General features: G+C 44.0%; 1 protein-coding gene across 4 annotated transcripts in view; it reads left to right on the top strand.

Annotated features, from left to right (window-relative positions):
* RBPJ (recombination signal binding protein for immunoglobulin kappa J region) overlaps positions 1–23,356 on the top strand; it is a 57,427-nt gene that overhangs the window by 4,755 nt on the left and 29,316 nt on the right. The window contains exons 1-3 of one of the 4 annotated variants that reach the window (XM_072037726.1): positions 10,162–11,267; positions 14,902–14,960; positions 15,713–15,887. The exons of 2 other annotated variants lie outside the window; for them this stretch is intronic. In XM_072037726.1, coding sequence (XP_071893827.1) covers positions 15,724–15,887 — 164 coding nt within the window. In that variant the 5' untranslated portion in view covers positions 10,162–11,267; positions 14,902–14,960; positions 15,713–15,723. Of the gene's footprint in view, positions 1–10,161; positions 11,268–14,901; positions 14,961–15,712; positions 15,888–18,829; positions 18,982–23,356 lie in introns of those variants that run through there. One more of the 4 variants, XM_005019256.6, reaches the window with a different exon arrangement.

The raw sequence follows: 23,356 nt of genomic DNA, 5'->3' as shown, positions 1-23,356 counted from the left end.
GGCGGAATCCTTTACCAGTATCTCTGTGCAGAGAGAGCTCTGATTCTCTACTATGAATTACACAAACGATTTGTGAGTGGGAGAGAACACTCTTTCTTTCCTCTGACTTGCTACATTCTACTTTGCAGCAGTAATTCATTCTAGTTTTTTATTGTTATTAGGACCTCAAACGATTTCTACATTTAAAAAGAGTGCACAAAGAAGCCGAAGTAGCCTGCAGCAGCAAGGGCTTGTAAAGGCTTTCTGAAAGACCTGCTGCACCTTCATGTGCACGGGCTTGGAAAAAAGCTTTTAGGAACTCATTATTGGAGTTACTTAAAAGAGTACAGTTACGGTATAAAGAGTATAGTAAAGGTGGGTGCACTACATAGCTATTCCGTGGGGTTTTCTTTGGTAAAATTGAGCAGAGAAAGTGTAGTTTTAGATGTGTAAAGTACACGCTTAACACAAACAAGTATGGGATCTTATGCAATACATGTGAACGTCTGTGGGGAATGGAGGACGTAGTTGATGCCACATATGAGCTTCACATGTGGAGAGCAAATCGTGTCAGCAGAATTCTCAAGTTTGGGGCCATCCTTTCTCTGCTGATCACCCTGAGTGCTTTGGCTGTTAATTGCAAGCACGTTATTAGCTGACCTGCATGGCACTGCGATGTGCTGAATCACTGCCTCCCAAGAGCATTTCCCAGGGAGGGCGTACTTCTAAGTGCTTTTTGTTTTATTTTTAGTTTACATTATTGTGCTATTAAAAGAAGAAAAAAAGCAACTGAAGCATCTGCCTGCATTTAAAGGGTTGCTTATTTTTTCCTGAGTGCTTAGATAAAGAGGGGGAAAAGGTAAACATCACTAGCTGGATTGTGGGATGAAATTAATTCTGTGTGCACAACTGGGAATGCCTTTTAAGCCTGTTATTTCAAGGCAAATTTACAATTATAGATGCAAAATGGTGTTTCTGAACTTATTGAGGTTTCATTTTCATGTAAAATGCTTATGATCTAATATCGTACATCTGTCATGTTTGTCTTGAACATAATTGCAGAAAGAACTAAGTACGATCATGTGAGGCAAGGAAGTAATACGGTGTTATGGTCATTCCTTTCCAGCATACAAGCTCAGAAGAGGAAACAGCTGATAAATTTCAAGAGAAAAATTATTAATAGAAAGTAGCAATTTCCATATCATTATATCCTTACTGAGTCGTGGAAAAGTAAACGCGAGGCACGGAGTTTGACATTATCTCATTTCCTGGGGTTCTGCTTGTGTTGTGGTGCTTTTTACTCATAATTCGCGCGAGAGAGAGAGTGTGTGTGTGTGTGTTTTGTGGTTGCTACCTTTTTTTTTAACATGTGAAGTACCCTTCCCAACCTGAAGAAACTTTCTTCGCCTGTCTGTGTGTGACATCACAGGCCACTTTTCGGGGCCAGGATATAGTAAGCAATTTAAAATGCTCTCGTTTGCTGAAAAAATGCTCCGTACTCTTCTGCTGCGGTGGTTAACCAGGCAGCGATACACATCTTCGTGCCTGTAAACGCGTAAACTACGTGTTGGTGGCGGTAAACTCTGTTACCAAGAAGGGAGAGGAGATAGGGGTTTCAGTATGCACCATGTGAGAAATCTCTTGATTAAGACTGAGTTTCTACATCTTTACAGCACGCGGAGGCTGTAGCTTTGCAAGGATAAGAGTTTTCATTTCCAGTTTCATTTTTTTTCTATTTTTTGAAAAGTTTGATTTATCTATAACACTTTACCACTAGTTATATTGGTGTTTTACTGTTCCAGTTACTCAGCTGGTTCAGTGACTGACATGATGCTACAGCATGATTTATTCTTTCTAAAGCGATCTGAAAATTTCGGTCTGCATGTATCTACGGTAACTTTGTCGAGCTCTTTCTTTGAACGTGTCTTTGTACATGAGTAAGTCCTTGAAAGCTTTCCTGTTGAATTTAAGTATGCATTTCTGTAATGAATGGTTTAAAGTTATTGCTGCTTTACTTGGCAAACATGAAGGAATTAAGGTGGTTGTGTGGAAGTATAGCTTTCCTCCTTTTTGTTGCAACTGTACGACTGATTTGTACGAAGGGGCATTTAATCAGCATGTCCAAAATCCAGAGCACGTGTGGTGAAAGGCAACGAGCTGCATTGGCAAGTGATCCTTTCTGACTGCTCCATGCGAGATCACACCTGTTACTTCATTTAATTGTTCTACTCCTGGTAGCGAGGTTCAAGAGTACATATTGCAACGGGTCAGTGTTAATCTAATTATTTATAGTTACTTGAGTAGCAACACAAATATTTAATTCTATTTAATTTTCCATTATGGGCACAGAAAAATGTGGGCATCTTTCAGTATGTGCCAGACAACGGTCTTTCTGCTGCTGTTCTTGATAAGATTGCTCGGTCTGTAGAACACTTCATCTGTGCTTTTTTATAACTTGTACTTGTGGCGTATTTCCAGTGTGTGGTGCTTTGGGAGATTACCAGGAAGCCTGGTATCAGAAGGAAACTTGATCAGGCAGCCATGAAATTCAGAATTCTCTAAGCCTGACAGAGGGAATTGAATTGTGTAAATTACTGGTCCCTAATTTTTGCCGGGCCATAGTAACAGCGCAGAGTAAAAAATACTCTCTAGGCAATATCCTGCTTTCCTTTCCCTGGCAGCTCTTATTTTAACTCTGTAATTCAATTTTGGCTGGGAGCAGTGGCAGAGGATCTTGCAGGCAGCGTTGCTTTTGCAAGCTGTAGATTAGGAACTGCCTGTGTAGAAAATAAGGTTAAACTTGTTTGCTCAGCAGAACAATTCGTGAAACGAAGCTTTTATCAGGTTTTGGTACAGTAGGGGGAGTCTCTGTGATGGGCTGCTGCTGTCCCCGGTGTTTTGGTATGAGGGGACCTTCACGCAGGAGGTCTGGGCAGTCCGAGGTGCTTGTGCTTGTTCTCAGCTCGTGCTGTTGAAGAAGGGATCTAGAGCCTGGCATAAGAGAATAAATAATAATTTAAATTGGTTATCTTGTTGTTGTTGTTCCAGCCGTCTGTGGAAAAACCCGTTGTGTCCTGAACACGACAAAACACGTGCAAAAAGCCAGTGACTTGCCAAGGTCAGGCGCAGGGTCGGCGGAGAGCTGGAAGCTCAGTCAGTGTCTCCCGGCCCCCTTCCCCTTGCCCTGTGTGCCGGGGGGCCGTGCCCTGATGGGTTCGCTGCATTTCAGTAGGTGGCATCGTGTCTTCCTCCCTCCTGGGTCACAGAGTGAAAGACATCACACTTCTTAGGCATTCAGCCTGCCTGACAAACGGATGTGGTATTGAAGATGAAGTGTGGCCATGGCTGTAATCAATGTGTCTTGGTGAGGGTGGGGGATGCTGGAACAGAAGGGTGCTGCTGTGACATAGCTGGGCCATATGGGGCAAAACCAGTGGGTAAAGGCAAAGAAAGACAGAGTGGTGCTGTGGTGGGCTGGAGCCATGCCTTCAAGCTCCAGAAGAAATTATTCTCTATAGGTATTTATTTTTAAAATTCAAAGTCCTTTCCTGCTTTCCAACTCAGCCAGCCAACGCTGGCTTCAGTAGCGAGTGTAAGAATTCAGCAAAGAAATAGTTGTATTGAAAGCCTGGTATTATGCTGCGTGTGTGTGTGTTTCTTTTCACGCTCTTTTAGTTTTGTAGTAGATATACAGTGATGACTAGTAAAATCCTTAATAATGTAATATCTTCCAGAAGTGAAGGGGATATAGCAAAGCTATTCTGGATGTGTCTTTTCTGTCCAAGTATTTTTCTGGCCAACCTTTTTTCTTTTGCTGTTCGGTGCTCCTTTGCCAGCACTGAGTCCTGGGGTGTTTTTATTTTCCTTTTTGCATTCCAATTTACTTTTTTTTTAAGATTGCCGAGTTGGTGTTGGTTTTGTTTTGTTTACATGTGCACTACAAACCTTCCATCAATAAACTGTGCTGAGCAGTCAGTCAAATGAAGCATTTGGGATCAGGCTTCCTCTTTGGAAGAGGCTGGTGGCACATGGCACGTTGTGACAAGCTGTGTCAGTCAGCGCAGATGATTCTAAATGAATCCTCCTGGTGATGTAAAAGCAAGGTTTTGGGAGATGGCTGGATAAGCATTGAACTTACATGGGTGGCTGTTAGTTCCAGTATTAAATGTTTTGCTGCTGGGTATGGAGGTGAATGTGATGGTTTATTGGTAAGTGTGATAGATGAATACTGTATAATGAAGAAAAGAGGGAGCTCTCCAGCTCTGGAATGTATTTTGATTATAAAGCTCATCAGAAATAGGAAAATTAAAGCATGAAGACTTATTTTCCTATGTTTTAATTACACCAGTGTTGGCCAAGTTAGTGTTCAGTTTTGATAACACAGTAAATAAAACCTGTGTTTGCAGTGCTTATGTTTTGGTAGTAACGCTCTCAAAATACTGAGAACTGCGTTAAAACAAACACGAGAACTGCGCTAAAACAAACGTCACAACTTTCCGTATTTTTATTTGCAATGGGCAAAATACCTGTGTTTCACAATAGCTCATAGACAAAACAAAGGAATGGTTACGAAACGATGCCTTAAAAAAGGGCTCGTTGGGAAGTTTTGCTGACAGCGAACTTGCTGAAGTGGTAAGTCATGCTTCGGATGGCAGCAAAGGAAAAATGGATCGCGAGCTTACAGCCACGTCCAAGTGCTACAGGCTGCTAGAGAGCAGAAGACAACTCTTTTTGTTGGATCCCTGAGCTGGAAGGAAAATTGTTCTTCCTTCTGACTGGCTGCTGCATCGACATGGAGCTTTTGAGACAGCAGGAGACAAAAGCTGACCTCAGAAGATGTGCTGAAGGTGCCTGGTGAGATGGAGTTTGAAGCCAATGTGAGCGTTCATTGAATCTAGGCTGAATCTTCACATGGGAATAAAATGTACAAGAAAACTCTCCAGACATACCCTGAGGATTTCCTGTGTTCATCTGGATACTTTTTGGATGAATTATTAATACCACTCAGTACTGTACAAACGAAAAAAATGTTCCTCTGCTGTTTCACCTTACTGCTGTACGGCACTTCAAGTTAGCGGGAGACTGGTTTGACTCATCAGTTTGCACAGTCCTGAAGGTCATGTTGCATCAGTTCACATTTGGAAGTTTATCTTTTTCAGTTAGAACAGTTCTCGAAAAAAAACAAAACACAGCAGACCAACATTTTCTAGAAGTTATTAGGCAGCGATGAGTATTACATCTGGAGAGATAAGAGACTTCTTCACTTACTAGAAGTCTTCCTATGTGCTTCTGATACACAGGATTCAAGTTGTGGACGTGGTTGTTTCATGTACTTTCTTAATACAGATTTTACTGCTTACACCTGTGATACCATTCCTGTTTTTGGTATTTTCCTGTGTATTGTCCTGATTTCGGGTGTTTTCCTTCAGTAACGACAGTGTTTTCCCTAAGATGAGAGTTACTATCCTAGCAGCGTCCCAATTGCTGTCCCAGCTAGTACTTTCTCCTGTTTGTTTTGAAATTAGTTGAAGAATGCTTATAGGCACTGCTTGGCATTCTTTTCCTCTAATTTGAATTCAGACTCAGTCAGTGTTTTCTCTTGTTTTATATATGAAATATTGAGATTTTTTAAAAATTATTTTTACCTAGTTACTTTCAGACTTGTTCTCCCCTGAGTTTTATGACCAGATCTCTATTAATTTTGCTCCTACATACCTTGTTTTTTATGGGTCATCACACCAGAATATTTTTTCCCCATTTTTTTCTGTGAAGTTTCTGTACAAGCCCTGTTCTCTCTGTTCCTGGGCAGTTTGTGTCCAGTTGCCTTTGTTCAGAGCAGAACTTCCAGAGGACTTCTAACTGTGCTGTTCCCTGCTCTGGATCCTTCACGGTCTTTATTTTCCCCCAGCTTCTGTTATTACTGGCCCTGTAAGACAGTGGGGAAGTCACTTACTGCTCAACCAATATGTTATGCTAACAACTGCCTGCTTCAAGTCAAGTCCAAACCCTGTTCCTTGCTTTTGGGAATGGGGAGCTTGGCCAGATTGGTTTCCTCCATCATGAGAAAAGGTGTCTCTAATGAGTGCTGGTACGCTGCTCGTCTCCCAGCTGAAGTGCCCGTTGCCATCATTCACAGAGCTTGTAGAATCAGGGAGAAAACAGATTCAAGAACCTGAAATACCTTATGTAGCAAGAGACAAAATATGGATACGGAGCAATGAGGAGAATTAAGCTGTAAAGAAAAAGCAACAAAAGTTAATGATGTGAAGGCGGGAGGTAGAAATAGTGGAGGATCGCTTTATTTCAGAGTTATTTCTTTTCACTATCCTCCTGTCTTTTGGCATATTGCAGTCCTCTTCCCCATGTTCAAAGTGTTTAGGAAGCTGTTACTGCTTTATTCTCCTGCTCCTCCAAGGATGGATAAAATATAACTGAATGGCCGGAGAGCTGCTGCAATCAGTTGCTAGCGGCGTTGTAGGACATGCATTGAAAGGTGGGAAGGAACGGGACACCTTGTTCTTACTAATATGATGTATTTCTAAAGCCACAGAGCTGGGAGAAAGGACTGCTTCTGAAATGCTGAAAGTAAACAAAGTAAAACTGAGATCAGGCTTTGAAAGCTAAATTCTGTAGCTAAGCAGTGCCCAAAATGCGGGTGCGTGCATGCGGATAAGCTTCAGTTCAGGTAGTTTGTTATACAGCTTTGTTATAGAACTCGAGTTAATATTTACTGTACACATCATCTCTCCTAATTCAGGATGGCTTAAAAGAGCGTGTGTAATTTTCTCAATAAAATTGCATCTTTCTTTTTGCCTGGTTCGCTGGTTCAGTACATTAGTTTTGCTTTTCCTAATACCTTTTCAGAACCTTACAGAAACTGTATTCATGTAGAGTGTTTTAATACAGGTTAAAAACCAACAGTTCAATGGATATATTTATCTTCAACATTTGTTCTGATCAGAGGAGGAATCTTCAGTAGCTTGTAGATTTTGTGATGCACTTGTCATGAACTTGCCTACTGCTGCTGTGTCACAAAACCCACTCATTTTCGAGGCTAACATCAAGATGTCACTGCAGGTGGGGTGCAGCAATGGGCCCTGACTTCTCAGCATTGAGCCTTCTGCCTGTTTACTCTCTGGCTAAGCAGCTCACGTAGCCCTTTGGCTTAAAGCAATCCTCCCCCCCCTGTTTATGTGGCAAGAGAATTCAAATAGGGATGTCCTGCGGACAGCAGAAGGGAATAGTGGTTGTGACCAGCGAGCCTCAATGTGTGCAACCTTTCTCCTTCGCTAAAAGGAACCTTTGAAAATTCAGTCTTGCAACACTGGATCCTAATTGCAGAAACAGGAAGCAAGCGCTTAAGCTTTGTCCCAGATCTCCATCGCTCCTTGTGACTGTGGCCTCTTCCTTTTTTCAGCTGCCTTCTTAATTTCTGCCTTGGAAGCCAAAAGTAACTTCACGCTGCTCTCTGAAGAGTTGAGTCATTTATCAGTTTCTCCTTTGCCAAATATCTGTAATGGAATCCACTAAACTTTCTTGGGCCTGAGGCCGTTCGGTGCATTGTCCACTTGCTGTTTGCCTTTCTGTCTTGTTCCTCTCAGATCTGTGCTGTACGGTGCTTGCAGTTGGTGGTAGCTGTTAGAAGCATCTTGAGGACTCCGAGTTCGAAGTGCCCCTGCTCTTGGCATGGTCTCGTTCCTGTAAGGAGCCTGTATTCATCTCTAGCTTCTTCACACTTTGTATGGAGGGTGGTGTACAGGTTCAGCACACTCTTAGCAGTGGCCCTAGTTTACCTGAAACGCTGGGCTGTGTTCGTTATTCAGCCCCAAAACAACTGGGGTGACTGCAGCTCACAGGCCCTGTCTTCCTTCTGGTGCCAAGGCAAATGTCAGTAGAGTTCCCAAAGCTTAGAAACACCTGGGGCTGTGCTGCATGGGACCAAAGTACAACTGCTGGCACCCTCAGAAGCTCTTTCTTTATTTAAATCAGCTTTCTGAAAAGCAGCGACGTGGCCAGCGGAGCTTCCTTGTGCTTTCCCTTTTGGTTGCAGAAGGGCTCATGTTATCACGCGGCACTGGACGGCTGGCTGAGCCCAGGGAGTATCTGTGGCTTCCGAGCTGTGTGGTTTGCAGGCTTTTAAAGTGTCACTCCACTCTGACACTGCCTTTCCTGGTGTGTCAGAACTGCCTTTTAGAGCTGGGGTAGGGTGACCTTTCAGGGCTGGTCATGCTGATAACGCCCCGGTGCCTCGGGATTCTCCTGCGCATCCTGCATAGCCCTGTGTTATAGCAGAAATCTCCCTCTGTCTCTGCTCTGCCCCACTGGCCTCCAAACACATCCTTTGCTGTCTACAGCGTGCTTGGACCATGTGAGGCGACAGTTATTAATAAAGGCTGTGTTCATTCCTGGCATCAGCATTGGGTCCAGAAATCCCCCGAACTGAAAATAGTCATAGACAGGGAGGACGTTTCGGGGTGAGTACAGTCAGGCTTGTCTGCTTCTTGCTTTCCTCCAGCTGTCCATGAAGCCTGCTGCTGGAGACCAGCACGTGGCTTGCTGGACCCTGGGCTGTACCAAAACGGTGTAACCCGTACATCCCCCAGCAGTGGGAGCAGAAGACTCTCAATGTCAGTGTCAGCTCTGCCCTTCTTCCTCCTCACTGCCTCTCCTGCTTTGCAGCAGCAAAAAGGGGACTGAGGGAAGCAGAGGGACAGTGCTCAGGGCTGGGGAAGGGGCTGAGCTGTGCAAGGGCGAGGTGGGTGGTGATGCACGTGTGTCTGTGGGGACTTTCTGCTTTTCTTTTCACTCCTACTTCTCTTGAATTCCCTACTGCTTCCCACATGGGTTGTCTGAAGACATTCTGGAGGTGGGAGAATCAGACTTTGCTATCTCAGTTTTTGCCTCGTTCTTTTTTATTAAGGTATGGAAACACTGAAGCCTGCGACTTGACTGTTTTACATATGTTCTTGGGTTTAGCTGTAGGGAAGTTGGTCTTTCTCCTCCCCCCCAAGGGAGTTTCCTGTGCGTATGGAAAAAATACAAAACAGAAGTGAAAGATACCTCAGGCTTCCAAACCTGCAGCTCGCATTTCACTTCTCCCACTGCCCTTCTCGTCACAGAAACAGTCCTGCAGTTCTTCCTCTGTCTCCACAGCAGCACCATCTATTTAAAGAGTCGGGCACCATCCTAGCTGACATAGTGGGTAACTGGGTGCGCAGTTGCAACAACCTGTGAACCACTGGGGAAATAAAAAGTTTAACGCAGTGAAATACTTTTCTGGTGTTTATCTTCAAATTGCCAGGATTTCGTTTTTTTTCAGGCTAGTAAACGTAACAATTTCATACCTGTTCCAAGAGGTTTATGGTCATAAATTTAGTATTCAACCCATGGTTCTTGTTTAAAAGTCTACTTAGGGCAGCGTCCCTAAAATTGCATGCAACTCAGCGGTTAAGTTACATTTCATGATTTATTGCTGCTGTTAGCATTCAGGAGACCCTCTTATAATCTGACTTTACAGCTAACTGTTGCTTTTATATTTCTTATGCCTGACTGAGCAGTGTGTAGATAACAAATTTAAGACTTCCATGATGAAACACCGATAGAGCATTCTGCATGCACGAATGCTGTGCTGACAATATTCAAAGTTTCCCCTATCTCTGTAAGATAATTCAAGCACTTCAGAATTGATTTTTCAGTGTTCTCCATTTGTTTTGACTACATTTGCATACGCTATTGTCAAGGAACAGGGTGGGGTTTTCTGTCCTCAAGTTGTTCTGCAAACAGCAGGACTAATGAACTTACGCTTCCTCTTGTATGGCGAGGAAAGCTTACAGGGCGACACCATCAGCTCCTTCATCCCTCGTGGGCAGAGCGTGGCTTGTGGCACAGCGATGTGCTTGCCCTCTGTCTGAAGGGCGCGTGCACAGTGACCAGCTGGGAAGCAGTTCGTGATTTCCAAGCTCTGGGTGTCTTTTCCAATGACATCATTAGTTTGGAAATGTCTCTCCAGTCTCCGGTTCTCATCAAACTCAGAGCAACTCAGTTCTTCTCCACTCTTTAAACTCGGTCGGACCTGAATTAGGCCTTCCGAAGTTACTGCGAGGATGGATAATCAGATTCATACATGAGGTTCATTTTTGTTTTTTTAGTAAGCTGGGAAAGAAAAGCAATGCAAGACTATTAGCGGTTAGTAGGCTAATAAGCCTGCTCTGTGGACATGTTAGCGTGGCCCTGTTTTCCAGCATGCATTAATGGCTTGGAAGAAGGCACAGTGCTGTCAGACTGCTGGATTCTGAGCCCTAACTTCCTATATAGGTCATCTCATGATTTTGCTTAGAAGGAGCCATTTCTGTGCATTTATCCTGGCTGCACAAGCATCCGCATACCCAAATTCAGGAATTTGGCTTCTCTATCTGATTTCTGACCCTTAATTATTGCATTTGTCTGTGATTAGCATTTTTCTTGGCGAGCCCGGGCGGCCCCGTTTGAGGCAGCAGTAGGCAGAGTTGCCAAGAGAAAACCTCGCCGCGGATGAGCGTGGTCCACGCTCCGCACGCTTGGCAATCCCTTGTTGGCTACCATCGTTAAACCAGGCAAGGTACAAGCGAGACAGCGGTAGCTGCTAACTAACATGTCTCCTTAAACCGGGTTGTTTAGCACTTGCCTGCAGTTTTGACAATTTACTTTCCCTTCTGGCCTGACCGCACTTGAAAGGATGAGACAATGTTTTGAAAAGAGGTTGGGTTCGGAGCTCAGCAGTTGGGAGCCTTCGCAGCGCTGCTTAGGCACGCTTATCGTGCAGTCTGATCCTCGCACACAAATTTGTGCCAGCACAAGCATTATTCTGGGAAACCAGGCTTGGAGCAGGCTTGGGATCGGGCAGAATCCAAGTGCTGCTGGGTACAGCTTCCTCCTGCCCTCTGAGTCCTTGAACTGCTTAGAGTACCTAGCTCGAGTAAAATCGGCGTCAAAAATGCTCTTGTTTTCGAGTTGGCTTCATAGTTTATAATGTACCTCATTAAGATGCAGGGAGAAGTTTTAGCAGTAATTTGCATCTGTGTGGAGTTTAAACTTGACAAACCTGAAAGGCAAGCCTGCCTGAATTAAGTATGATTCACACAATTTCCATTTAAAAAAATGGACAATAATAACTGCTTTGCATTTTGTGCTCTGCAGATTCTTTTTCTTACGAAAAATACCCCGTGAAAGCTACTTTGGCACAAGAGGAACACGGATCATTGTGTACGAGAACTGCAATGCTATAAGACCAGAAGGAAGGATAATAAGGTGTTAGCCCGCTGACATCCCGGCCACACAACCTAAACTTTTCAGATGATTATTGTAAATGGACTGCGATAAGGAGTAAAACCATGGTCCTGGAGTGTCAGCTTAATTGTCCTCTTCAGGGATCACCGATCCGTTTGCAATAACAGTTATAAAAAGTATTATTGGGGTTGATGATAAGGTATTGCAGAGATCATACTTCTCAAGCTTGGTTAAAAAATTCATTATGAAATTAATAATAGCAGTAACTGAAAGGCATTTCTAGCTTACGTTATTGAAACAAATAACGTTTTTTGTTATACGTGCCCTATTTTCTCTTTTTTCTTTCAAAAGTCAACTATTTGTTAAATGGGAATCTGAATTTGTGTCTTTTCTTTGTGGGAACGCTTAATTAGTAGCTGAAGTGTAAATGAAGGCCTAGTTATGTGGCTTTAAAGGGATAAGGACACCCTGCTTGTATAAAATGCTCCCCGCTTGTAGAGCGCTAGCGCAGCCACAGGGAGAGCTTGCTGCTGAAGAACGGCCTCCAAGTGATTTAGCTGTCCTCGAAAGTGAAAAAGAGCTTCTAATTCTCCCTCTTCTCTGGGATGTGTTTATTGCTGCTGCTTTTATATTCATGGGGTGATGTATTCACAAGCTTAATTACAAAACAATATACTTGAGATCGATTAATTCTAGGATAGTGACAGCTCCTTGTGCAACTGCAGCCGGCTGATGTTGATGTAACCACATAATTCCTGGGTGATGCAACAAGAAAACGTCTGAAATCTAGGAAAACCTGTAATTTTGTAAAACAGGTTGGTGCCAAATAGGGTTTTGTTAAAAAGTGTGCGTATTCCCAGGTTTTGTGTCATCGCTTGCATCTACTGAGGAGGCTGAGTTTATTTGACCATTTGTAGAACGCTGCGTGCAGGAAAACCTGCTTCTGAGCTGATACCTGTGCTCTGATTAAAGGCTGACAATGGTTTTACAGATCTAGAAGCAGGGGATGAGACACAGTTGCAGAGAAGTAAGCTTACATAAGTGTAGTAATTTTCTTTTAATTAATAGGAGGAGCTGCTTCCATGGCGCTTTTTGAAGGATTGCTGCGGTGGGGAAGTTGGAGGGGGGAAGGGAATGAAGGGAGAGGACACAAAAATGTAAGAATAGTGTTTAAAAGAAGTAAAAGATTTTAAAATATAAGAAGTTGACTCAACTGATAAAGCTGCTGGAGGAAGGAGATACTAGGGTATGGTCCTTGTTTCCCCCAGGTGTTGTTTAGAAGTGTGAAAGTACAGTAAAGATTTTTATAAAGGGCTCTTGAAACTTATCCTTTGGTGGGCTGAGCGCTGCGTATTTTATCACAGTCAGCTTACAGGTCCTGAAACAAGATAAATTCAGTAAATGGAACGTGTAAATCATTTTTATTACATAATATAAAGCACAATACAAATGGGTCAGAAGGGGAGATACGCCAGCTTTCTGACAGCACACTGTCGACCTCTCAGTGCTTGCGTTGGCCGCATGGTGGTTGGCACTGCCGCCGTACAATTCACTTTCCTGATGCTCCTCCATCTCCCTCCTGCCTGGAGGTGTTTGGGCAGGGCCACTGGTTGTAGCCAGCTTGTGGGGCGTTGTGACTGGCACCAGGTTGGGCGAGGAAGCCCCAGGGTTGTGTGGTGGCAGCAGGGCCATCGGCTGCCGTGAAGCCACAGCCCACGTGGCTGGGACACGGCTCCGTGTCCGCTCACCCTGACCTGGCACCGAGGTGGGAGAGGCCTTCTGGTGTCGGTGACTGGCGCTGTCACAGCCAGGCTTTGTCAGAGTTGGCCCTCTTAAACCTTAGAGATAGTTGTAGCACATTGAGCTGGCATTTTGCATCAAGTTCCTGCAGTAGCAGCTGGGCCAACAGTCCGCTGCTATTCTAAGGTAAACTCTACTGAGAGTGTTAGCCTAGCAATAGGGGCTCTGAAGTATAATTAAGACATTTTTCAAGTAATTTTCCTTATGCAAGAGGATTCATTTTCTTTCCTGATTTTTTTTAATGAGTGATTTGAGTCACTAAATATATATATAGATAGCATATATATATTTTTAACTTTATAAGTAACAGAATTCTCTTGTGCTTTTTCTTCCATACATTTTTTTTCTCTGAGAGTTACAGGCTTGCTAGAAGGAAAAACAGATTCAAGGGAAAAAAAAAATCAAGCATAGCTGCTGCTTCTGTGTAATCTCTTTTGGTTTCTGTTAGCTTGTGGAGGTGGCTGACCAGCTGTCTGCAGCCAAAAGGCGCTGCGTCCTCGGCTCTCTCCTGCTTAGACTGGGCTGAACTGGCACTCGGAGAGGCTCTGGGAGCTGCAGGTGGTGCAGCTGGGGAGGCTGCAGTGGGGCTGCCCCTGGGGACACAGCCCCTGGGAGCCAGCTAGGTGTGTTCTTGTTGTGCCTAGGAAACAGCCGCTGAAATAACAAAGCTCCTTTGCTTATTGTGGCTGTAGGGTAAGGAAAGGCACACCGGAGAGTCACTGCCTGTTACCCTCATAGAACAGCAGTCAGAAATTTGGGGCTGACCAGTGACTGTCCCTGTCAGGAACCTGTTGTGTCCTTAAAAGCTGTTCAGAAGAAGTATGGATTTGCCTTTATGGTTAGTGAGGTTAGGCTGGCTTTTTGAGGATCTTCCTCCTTTGTAAGTTCAATATGGCTCTTTACCACTTCCTTGCAAATCATTCACAATTTCTGCTTCTACCGTGTATTTTTGGCATTACAGCGAACGGTGGCGATTCAGAGAAAACCAGGAACCTTTAGGTTTTGTGCTTTTTTCACTATTCTTTTTTGCAAGCTGCCTTGTGCACAGATGAATGTTCATCTCCCAGCTAAGGATGGAAGGTCTGAAGAGGGGAAACCGTTCTCTGACCACTGCAGGCATTCAGACATTGAAACCCAGGTCGTGCAAAGCCTCAGGTACGGTAGTGTAGAGGAGGGCTCCTATACTGACAGAAACGTAGCCTAAAAAGTGTCGTGACCTCTGTCAAGTAATGAGGCATCAGAAGCAACATTTAGTAACGTTGATTCCTTATGGAGGTAATGAAAAAACCCTGCTTTAGACTAAATCTTAATTGCAGTTATGGGAAGGTAGTCATCATAAAAAGCTTTGTTTTATTACTCAATAGCTGTGTTTTCACAATATTTAGAAAGCTAATATCCTAAAAGGCAAGGGAGCCATTTGTTTTGTTGTTCGTTTTTTTAAAGGCCAGGTGATAACTTGAATTACAGTTTAGTTGGGGAGATAGAATCACTTCATTAAGAAATAAAAACCAAGTTCATTGGTGAAATATCTATTCACAGGTGATGTGCAAGGTGAAGTCCAGGGGGAAATTTATGGGGCTAGAGGGAGAAGCATCCTAGGAAGCGTACGCTCAGCAAGGGAGCTGTCACTGAAAGCTGTGAATGTGGGACCTTGCATGTGGAACCACGCTTCAGACTATTTTCATGCCTTAGCAGTTTACCATTATTTTAGTGGCTAATTTTGTGAACTATGTGCATTTATTTTCCTTTTTCTTATCAGTCGCTTTTTTTGAGTGGATGAAGATAACATTAACGAGTCTTATATTGCTCATTCCCCATGCGCTTACAATAGCTGAGCCAAGTTACATTGTGTTTTAGGGACGGAGATTCTGTTGGTGTACTGATTTTTCAAGCTGATAACCCTTACAGCTGCTAAGGTGTGTGCTAATCTGCAGTTTCCAGTGAATTTCTGAGACAGTATTTTAATGGATTCAGTCAAAAAGAATTAGTAGCCTGTGAATTTAAAGGAATCTTTATAAATACAGTCATTTTTGATGATGATTCTTACATTCTGCACCATTCTACCATTTCATTGGCATGCTTTAAGTTGATTATTATCAATTATCACTTTGAGGAGTTATTTGGTGTACTTGAGATTTTTGAGTTATTGTAGCTTCTTGTAACAGGTACCTAAAGCAAAAATCAAAGCAGGGAAAATACATCTACAGGAAAAGTTTCAGTCACTTTCTTGTCCTAAAATAGGCTGTCATTACTGATCTGCTTGCCATCCTGTTGTGGCACAGCTGTGTGGGTCCTGTCTGCAGTAAACTGATGTCCATTTTGGACCAAACCTTAGATTTTTAGAATCATTCGAACCAACACTGATTTACTGGATGGAGTTCTTTCTCCAAGTGTGTATAACCAGTATAAACCAGTGACTTCGTTTACTTCTGTAAGCTGTTTGAAGGTCAGCCTGTTTGCTGATAGCAGTGTGAGCTGTCGACTGCAGTTGTGGTGCTCTGGTTTCCTTTATCTGGGGGATGGAAAAGAGAGAGGACAATAACGAAAGCAACGTGGGAGGATGAAAGCAGGTCAGAAAAGGGAGAGGGAGTTCCTAATTGAACCAGGGACTTCCAGTGAGAGGGCGTGACTAACCGAACCGGAGCCTTTTCTATTGTATTTATGTCAGCATTATTTGAGATGGTGCCAGAAGTGTACGTAGCGCTGTACAGTAGGAGGCTTGCTTCAAACACAGAACATGTTCCCGGGGCTGGAGGGCTCTGCGAGCACAGGCCGGAGCAGCGCAGGATCATGCAGTACAGAGATGTGATCGTGCGTGGCTGCTGGCATTCGCCCTGGAGCAGGTGGGTCTTTTTTTTTTTTTTCTTTTCCTTGAAGAGAGGGAACACTTTGTGTGTTGATCAACAAAAGCGTGCTGGTTTTGTGACTTCAGGGCTGCTCCCTACTGCCAAAGGGCCAGAGTGCAGTTGGACTGCCCATCGTCCGCCCGTTCCGGGGAGGAAAGGACTTCAGGAGCAGCAGGAATGCATTGTTCAAATCCCTTAAATGTCCTCAGTTGGTGGGGCTTTAATTTCATCTCCTTTTGCAGGATGGATAGGAAAGAGAGTGTACATTGGGTCAGTAGTATTTCAAAGCAGGTTATCTGAGGTTGGCTCTTTGTATGGTATGTGTGGATGTGAAAGCCATGGTTTCTTTTACAAGTAGGTTAAACTGCTAATCTTCAGGACAAAGTCTTTATGGCAACGTTTGTTATGGCAGACGGCTGATCAGGATCAGGGCCTAAGTGCTGTGGGCAGGCAAAAGTGAGAGCGAGCCGAGGGCCGGGTGCGATTCTGCGGCTGCGTGCGCTGCTCTTGAGTCGCACCTGGAGGGAGACAGATGTCACTTCAGCTGCTGCCATACCTCACGTGTGTGATGCTGTCGAAGGAGTAAGAGCTCCTGACACGTGTCATTTATCTGTGGCTTAGTTAGATGCATCTTACTACATGAATCCAAGTACGTTCATTGCAAGAAAGAGCACTTAAGATGCACACACAGCTGTGAAGTAATGGATCTGCATAACCGTCGGTGTCTGATGCACCTTTCCCAGACCTGAACACCAGCCATGGCAGTATTTTTCCTGAGGAAGTAGCACAGCAACAACAACTGTGGTTCTGCGAAGTCAGAGGAAATATTAGAAGACCATAAAATGTTTAGGGCGCGAGTAGCCTGAGGATTTGTGAACTCCTTTCTCGGAGATGCTGCACAGATAAAGAAGCCACAGGAGTTAGGAACGCTCGCGGTGCGGGTTGGGTCGTATTCGGCTGCATGGCTTCCAGTTGTGGCAAACTGCAGAGATCAGGGGAGGGCAAAGAAAAGACACGTGTGGGATGTTGGGGTGGCTGAGCCTGGGGAAAGGAACTCTGCTCCGAATTTGTGAATGGTTCAGGATGTGCGGAGTCATGGGCTGAAGAGGGGCTGCGAGAAGAATTTTCATCATCTGTCTTTTCACAATTTTCAAATTTTGGTTTGGTTCTTTCTTGCTAGTTTTTGCTTCTAATGTGTTGGTTGTTTAGCACTGTGTGTTACTGGGAGTACAACCTTTTCCTTTTCCTTGGTGATCTCACCTGTGCGTAGTGAGCCCGTTTTTGTCTTGGAGAAGATATAATTATCCTTGCAGAGGTCTTTGTTTAGCCATTTGTATTTTCATTCATTCACTACCTTCATCCATGTGAAAGTTAAGTGTGAAATGTTCAATTTGAGCACAAATGTGTGTGTGAACCCTCCAGAGCATTATTTTTTGAGTTGTATTTTCCACTGGCGATTTGTAACAATACTGTATTTCCAGCCTCATTACAAATAGTCAGAGGGGGATGAGGTGGACTTAGAAAATCAAATACATAGGCAAACATATTAAAAATGGTGTGAATCAACAGATATTATTAGTCTGTGAAACACATACTAGATATAGAAGAAACTACTGTATGAAGTTTGGTAGTCAAGCTCGTGCAGGATCACAGATGGCTGTTTTGTTTCCTAGTGGGAAATGGGATGTCGTTTCCTAGTGGGAGACGGGCTTTTCTCTTGGGAGTTGTGTTCCAACATGCTTGTGAGAAAATATGGTTGTGTAGGTGAACGTGCAGAAATATTGGCAGTATTTGCATCTTGCCTTCAGAGAAGTATGTGTACCAGAAAATACATTTGCATGAAGAAAAAAATCCTGTGCTTTAAAAGCTCTATCTGCTGGTTTTCTTATAATGTAGGTGCAATTTATGTTATTAGAAGTAGAAAATGTAGGAATCTGCAAATGTAGAAATCTGTAAAAACACGATGAGGCTGATCTAGAGTAGGTGTCTTACCACGTAGATTGCAGTGTACTGCTTAACACGTATGAAGTGTTTTTAAGCAACAGGCAATGAAGGGATGGCTCCTGAGGTCTGTTCAGTATGTCCTAGATGTTGATGCTGTTGTATATAGAGGCTAAGATAATTTTAGGCATGCTTGAAGGCTGAGTATGAACTTTCCTCTATGCTTCTTCAGTACCTCGCTAATTTCTCTATGATAAGCACATGGAAGCAAATGGGAAGAAATTCTTCTATAGGAAGAAATTCTCTACCTTGAGAATGGTGAGGCCCTGGCACAGGCCGCCCGGAGAAGCTGTGGATGCCCCATCCCTGGAGGTGCTCAAGGCCAGGCTGGACGGGGCTTTGGGCAGCCTGGGCTAGTGGGAGGTGTCCCTGCCATGGCAGGGGTAGGAACTGGGTGGCCTTCGAGGTCCCTCCCAACCCAAACCGTTTGAGGATTCTCTGAAGTCAGAAAGGGTCAGCAGATGAAGGGGGGGGGGGTTAAAAAAAATATACTAATGTTTCAGTTAACTGCTGAAAATTGATACTTCTATATTAATCCTCCATACAGACCTTAAGTGTAAAACTGACCGAAAGCCTAGCATTTCACTTCCCCAGCTCTAAGGTAACCTCAGCGAGCTCAGTAAGCCTCGAAATAGCACTGCGCTGTGAACGATCCTGGCGAACCTGTACACAGCTTTTAATAGGCTTGCGATAACTGACCACACAGCCACTCGAAATGAATTCAGTGAAGATTATTTTTGTTTGTTGGGGGAGAAGCAGTAGGCCCCGTTACGACTAGCCACCCTGTGCTGAAGACTAAACTTACATTTCAAAGATTTTCTGCCTTTCCAGATACGTTGGAGTTGTTGATTTTGAGGGAAAACTGTAAAAAATGCCTGCAAATTACTTGTCTTCTTCTTTCTTTCTTTAAAAGGCTTTTGTCTCGTTGTGCAGCCCCAGACTCCTCACGTCCCTTCACAGATGTACGTGGCTGTGCTGCCGGAGCTGGTTGCATCTGAGAGCAGCCTGCTTTCAGAACGGGGATCAAGGGAAGGACAGAAGTTTTCATTTAGCACACTCCCAACCACAGCGTACCTGTAGTGGCTGAAATGTTAGTATTTCTTCACTCCCCACCCTGTCACAATGAATGGCTTTCGGGATACCACCTATTCCCCAGAAATCAGGGGTGTAGAGCTGTTGGCACGTAACTTCAGCCTCTCATCAGGCTTCATTGTCGCTTCGTGTCTTTGGAGAGCAGAGGTTGGAATTTGTTCTTTCTTTCTGACTGGGGCAGTGTATTCTGAAACGTCTCCGGAGATGCTATAAAAATCTGAAGATCTTTTCATTAGATTCCTCCTATTTCAAGCATTGTTTCCCGCAGACCTCCTCTGAGGAAGTAAAACTTTCTGTAGTCGCTCTATTCTGTATTTAATTTAGTGTTCTTAATCATCTCTATCCCCTAATAAGTACACTGTGCGTGTCTCAAAGCCCATTCGTTTGACAGCTTTGTTTAAGGCAAGTGGGACTTGCCACTTCATCAGGCTCCGGGCCTTGTGCTGTCCTGGATCAGTGATTGCCATATTTTATGGCTGACAACATCGGGAGGTTTCTGCTTCAGGAGAAGGAGCCGGAACTCTTGCATTAAACAGCCATGGGATAACTTTTTTCCAGGAAAGTTTCCTTCTAAGCAGTATTCTTCCCCTGCAGAAAGCACACGCTTTCCCTTCAGTGACCCTATGTACTGGGTCTGGCTGGGGTGGGGTTAACGTGCTTCCTAGCTGCTGTTTTGGTGCTGTGTTTGGGGTTTGTGACCAAAGCACTGCTGCTAACACCCCTCCCATGTTTTAGGTGTTGCTGACCAGGGTTTGCCCAGCATTGAGGCCTTTCTGCCTCGCAGTGAGTGCACTGGGGGCTTGTGAGAGGCCAGGAGGGAGCACGAGCAGGCAGATGACCCGGACTAACCCAAGAGATGTTCCTTACCATAAAGCGTTGTCCTCAGCAGTAAACGGGAGAGGGTTTAGGGAGGTTGGCAGTCTTTTTTGGGGGAACTGCCTGGGCATTGATCCACCCGTGGGAGGTGGCGAGTGATTGCCTCGCATTGCTTGTTTTCTTTCTGTCTTCTTCCACTTCTTCATTTATTAAACAATTTTTTTAATCTGGAGCCAGCAGTTTTCTTGCTTTTTATTCTTCCTTTCCTCTTCCCCCATCCCACTGGGAGTGGGGGGAGGTGAGCCAGCAGCTGTGTGGTGCTTAGCTGCCTGCTGGGGCTAACCCACAACACCAAGAACATCCCTTCCTGCTTGTGTAAGGCAAAAGGAAAAAAAAGAGGTGCTTACTTAGATACCAACCAACACGTGGATACCTGCTGTACGTTTTGGGATTCTTCAGGCTAAGTCAAGTACTTCGCTTTTACTTTTAATCAAGCTTTTCTGGTGCCTCACTTCCCATCATGTGCTTCTCCAGCCCATTCTTCTTAGCTGGCCAGTCCTAATCTGCCCCTCATGTCTTCCAACTCCTGCTCTTCCTGATACTCCCTGCATGCTGGCCTCACCAGCATACTCTTTCCACTCAGCTGTTACTCCTACTGTCTTCAAATTCGACAGCTCCCCTTTGCTTTTTGCCTCACAGGAGCCCACTATTTACAGTCAGATCCATGACACTTATGCTACATACCAAAAGGCCAAGGGAAGACAGAATTCTGAAGGCAAATTGCTGAAGTTTGCCTCTGTTGGATGGTTGCAGAAATATTTTTTTAAGGCTAACGAGCTCAGTAAATAAAGGTGAATGGGCTTTCTCGGGGACTGTGAAAGGGTTGTTCCTGGCTAAAGGCCAGTGCCGGAAGAATGTGAAGTTCATATTCCAGGCATGAGGATGCTACAGCAGTTCAGCGACCACCAAGTTTCAGTCGAAGTTGCGGATGGGGCAGCCTGGGATTTCTTTTTTATAGTTCTTGCAAATGCAAAACTGCCTTGCTTTTAATTTATTTTTTCCTTCCAAAGTTGACTTGAAACACAGAGTCATTGGGGAAAAAAAATATTCAGCCAGAACAGTTCAGTTTAGCAACAGAAAGTAAGATTGTGTAGCAGAAGCAAGTTGGGTATTGCTAGTAGATGCTTACAGTAACTGATAAATTTTTGTTGTGCTCTTATGTAGATGCTGGCAGTGATGGAACTTCCGCTCTCACAGTGATAGGAAACTGTGGTATAATGTGTATGGTATCTGAGTGAGGCATTCCTGATAGGATGTGGCATTCCGATATTTTCTGAAAACATTTGGGAATTACCACTGGTGTTGTGTCATGTTTACCTAACCTGAGAATATTAAAAAATTGAGCAGGAGCAGTTAGTGTTCTTACAAGGTCCGTGGTAGCACAGTGTTCATTTCCAGGGTTACTTGAGAGGCAGGCAGGTACAGTGTGCAAAGAGCTAGAAGGAATGCATTGTCTTCCCATTCCATGAACGAAGAAAAAGAAGTTTGAATAAAAATCTGAATGGCAAACTGGGGCTTGCTAAATGGAAAGGATGGATTTGAAAAGAAGAGTGATTTGGGACACGATGTGCGAGCAGAGTTATTTCTACAGTGCGGAACGTGCAAGTGAAATTAATTTATGCAAAGTTATCAGAGGACAAGTAAAATACATCAAGTAATAGGATACAAAGTGGTGGTTGGAGAAAACACAGGACTGGGAAAAGAATTATTGGAACCGGCACAACTGTCTGCAGCAGCAAGTGGGCCTGGTGAGCCTAGCGCTCGTGCTGCTGTTTGCAGTGCAGTGTGTTAGTGAAACACAGTTTGCACTGAATCAGATTTGTGAATTGAAATGTACACCTGAAGCAGTGCTTAGTCTTGGAGAGTTGTAAAAAAATAAGGAAATGAGAGGGCATGCAGATATAATTATATACAACTTCTTATTAGGACTTCAAATTATATATATTTAGCTTATTTTATAACCACTAGAGGAAATGGTCTGTGATACATTTTGTTTCCTGTACATTTTTTAATGCATCAATCTGCATATTTTCAAGATGTATACAAAGAGGAGTAAGAGAAATGCTGAATACAGAAAGAAATCTCAGAGCAGAGAAATCCAGGAAGAGCCTACGTGAGAGAAATATTGCAAGCTCTGTCAGGTAATGCTGACAAAACTGAACTGGCTTATATTTCAACATGCCAAATAGCTTGAAATTACTGCAATCATAGCTTATACACTGTCTGTCATTTAGCACAAAACTGTAAATGTTTCTTGCACTTCCAGAGTGTCAGTCTTGGCATCGCAAACATTAAGCAGCCTTGTACACGGCAGTTACTGGTGGTCCTTGTACGTCGCCTTGCGTTGCTGATACAGGTATCGACAGCAAATTGAAAACATGTGGAAAGAGCAAACCAAATGAACCATTAAATGCAATACATGTGCTACTTCTAGTTTTCCTGTCTTTTTTTTGTGTATCTTGAGGTTTGCAATGCGACTGAAAGTTTGGTGCCCTGGGTGCAACAGCTGCTGTGGAATAGTCGGGCTCCCAGGGGCGCAGACACTGGGCCGTGCCTGCCGGCCATCAGCAGCAGATGACCAAGGAAAGAATCAAAGACAGCTCCAAATGCTGACTGATTTTTATTGCTGGTAGATCACGGTTTAGGGTTTCCTGAGAACAAGGTTGTGAAAAAAATAGGTCATTAGGTTTAATAGAAACTAACAGGGTTCTGTACCAGACTTTCATATAAGCTTTTAAGTCCTTTTTTCAGCTTCCACAGCATCCTCTAGCAGTATGTGTCACAGCTTAGTGTAAAAAATCAAGTGTTGGTAGAGCAACGAAAAATCTTTTTTTGGAATGACATTTGGAAATGACAGATGCATTTCCTAATTCCTGTCTGTGAGAAATAGAGGATAACCATCTTCTTTTCACATCCTGCATACCTTTTCTAGCAGGTGGTTGTATCCGTTTGTCGCTGTTCTCTCGGGGTTTCTCTCTCACTAAAGCCTTAGGAGTTTGAGCCTATTGAGGACTATCATTTGTAGGTCAGGACTTAAGAGTTGTAAGTTCTCAAGAACATTCATGGGATTCTTGAAAAGATGCTGAGGTGGTGCCGGGAGGTGCTGAGCACTGACAGCAAGGATGAGGTGTGCAAACACTGGTCTTTGGTCAAGTTCTCTGCTCTCTGGGGACAGTGCCAGGACCCGAGGGAACAGCGTGGAGCTGGGACAGGGGAGGGTCAGGCTGGGGGTTAGGGAAAGGTTCTGCACCCAGAGGGTGGTCGGGCACTGGGACAGGCTCCCCAGGGCAGTGGTCATGGCACTGAGCCTGCTTGAGCTCAAAAATGTTTGGACAATGCTGTCAGACACATGGGCTGATTTTGGGGAGGTCCTGTATAGAGCCAGGAGTTGGACTCCATGATCCTTCTGGGTCCCTTCCAACTCAGGAGATTCTGTGATTCTGTAAGATGACGTTACTGGAGAAGCAATGGCTGTATTTAATTAGCGTGTCAAAAAT

This window comes from Anas platyrhynchos, chromosome 4 (assembly GCF_047663525.1).
Source record: "Anas platyrhynchos isolate ZD024472 breed Pekin duck chromosome 4, IASCAAS_PekinDuck_T2T, whole genome shotgun sequence".
NCBI lineage: Eukaryota > Metazoa > Chordata > Aves > Anseriformes > Anatidae > Anas > Anas platyrhynchos.
Note: the sequence above shows the minus strand (reverse complement) of the source record. Positions and strands in the feature narration are given on the sequence as shown.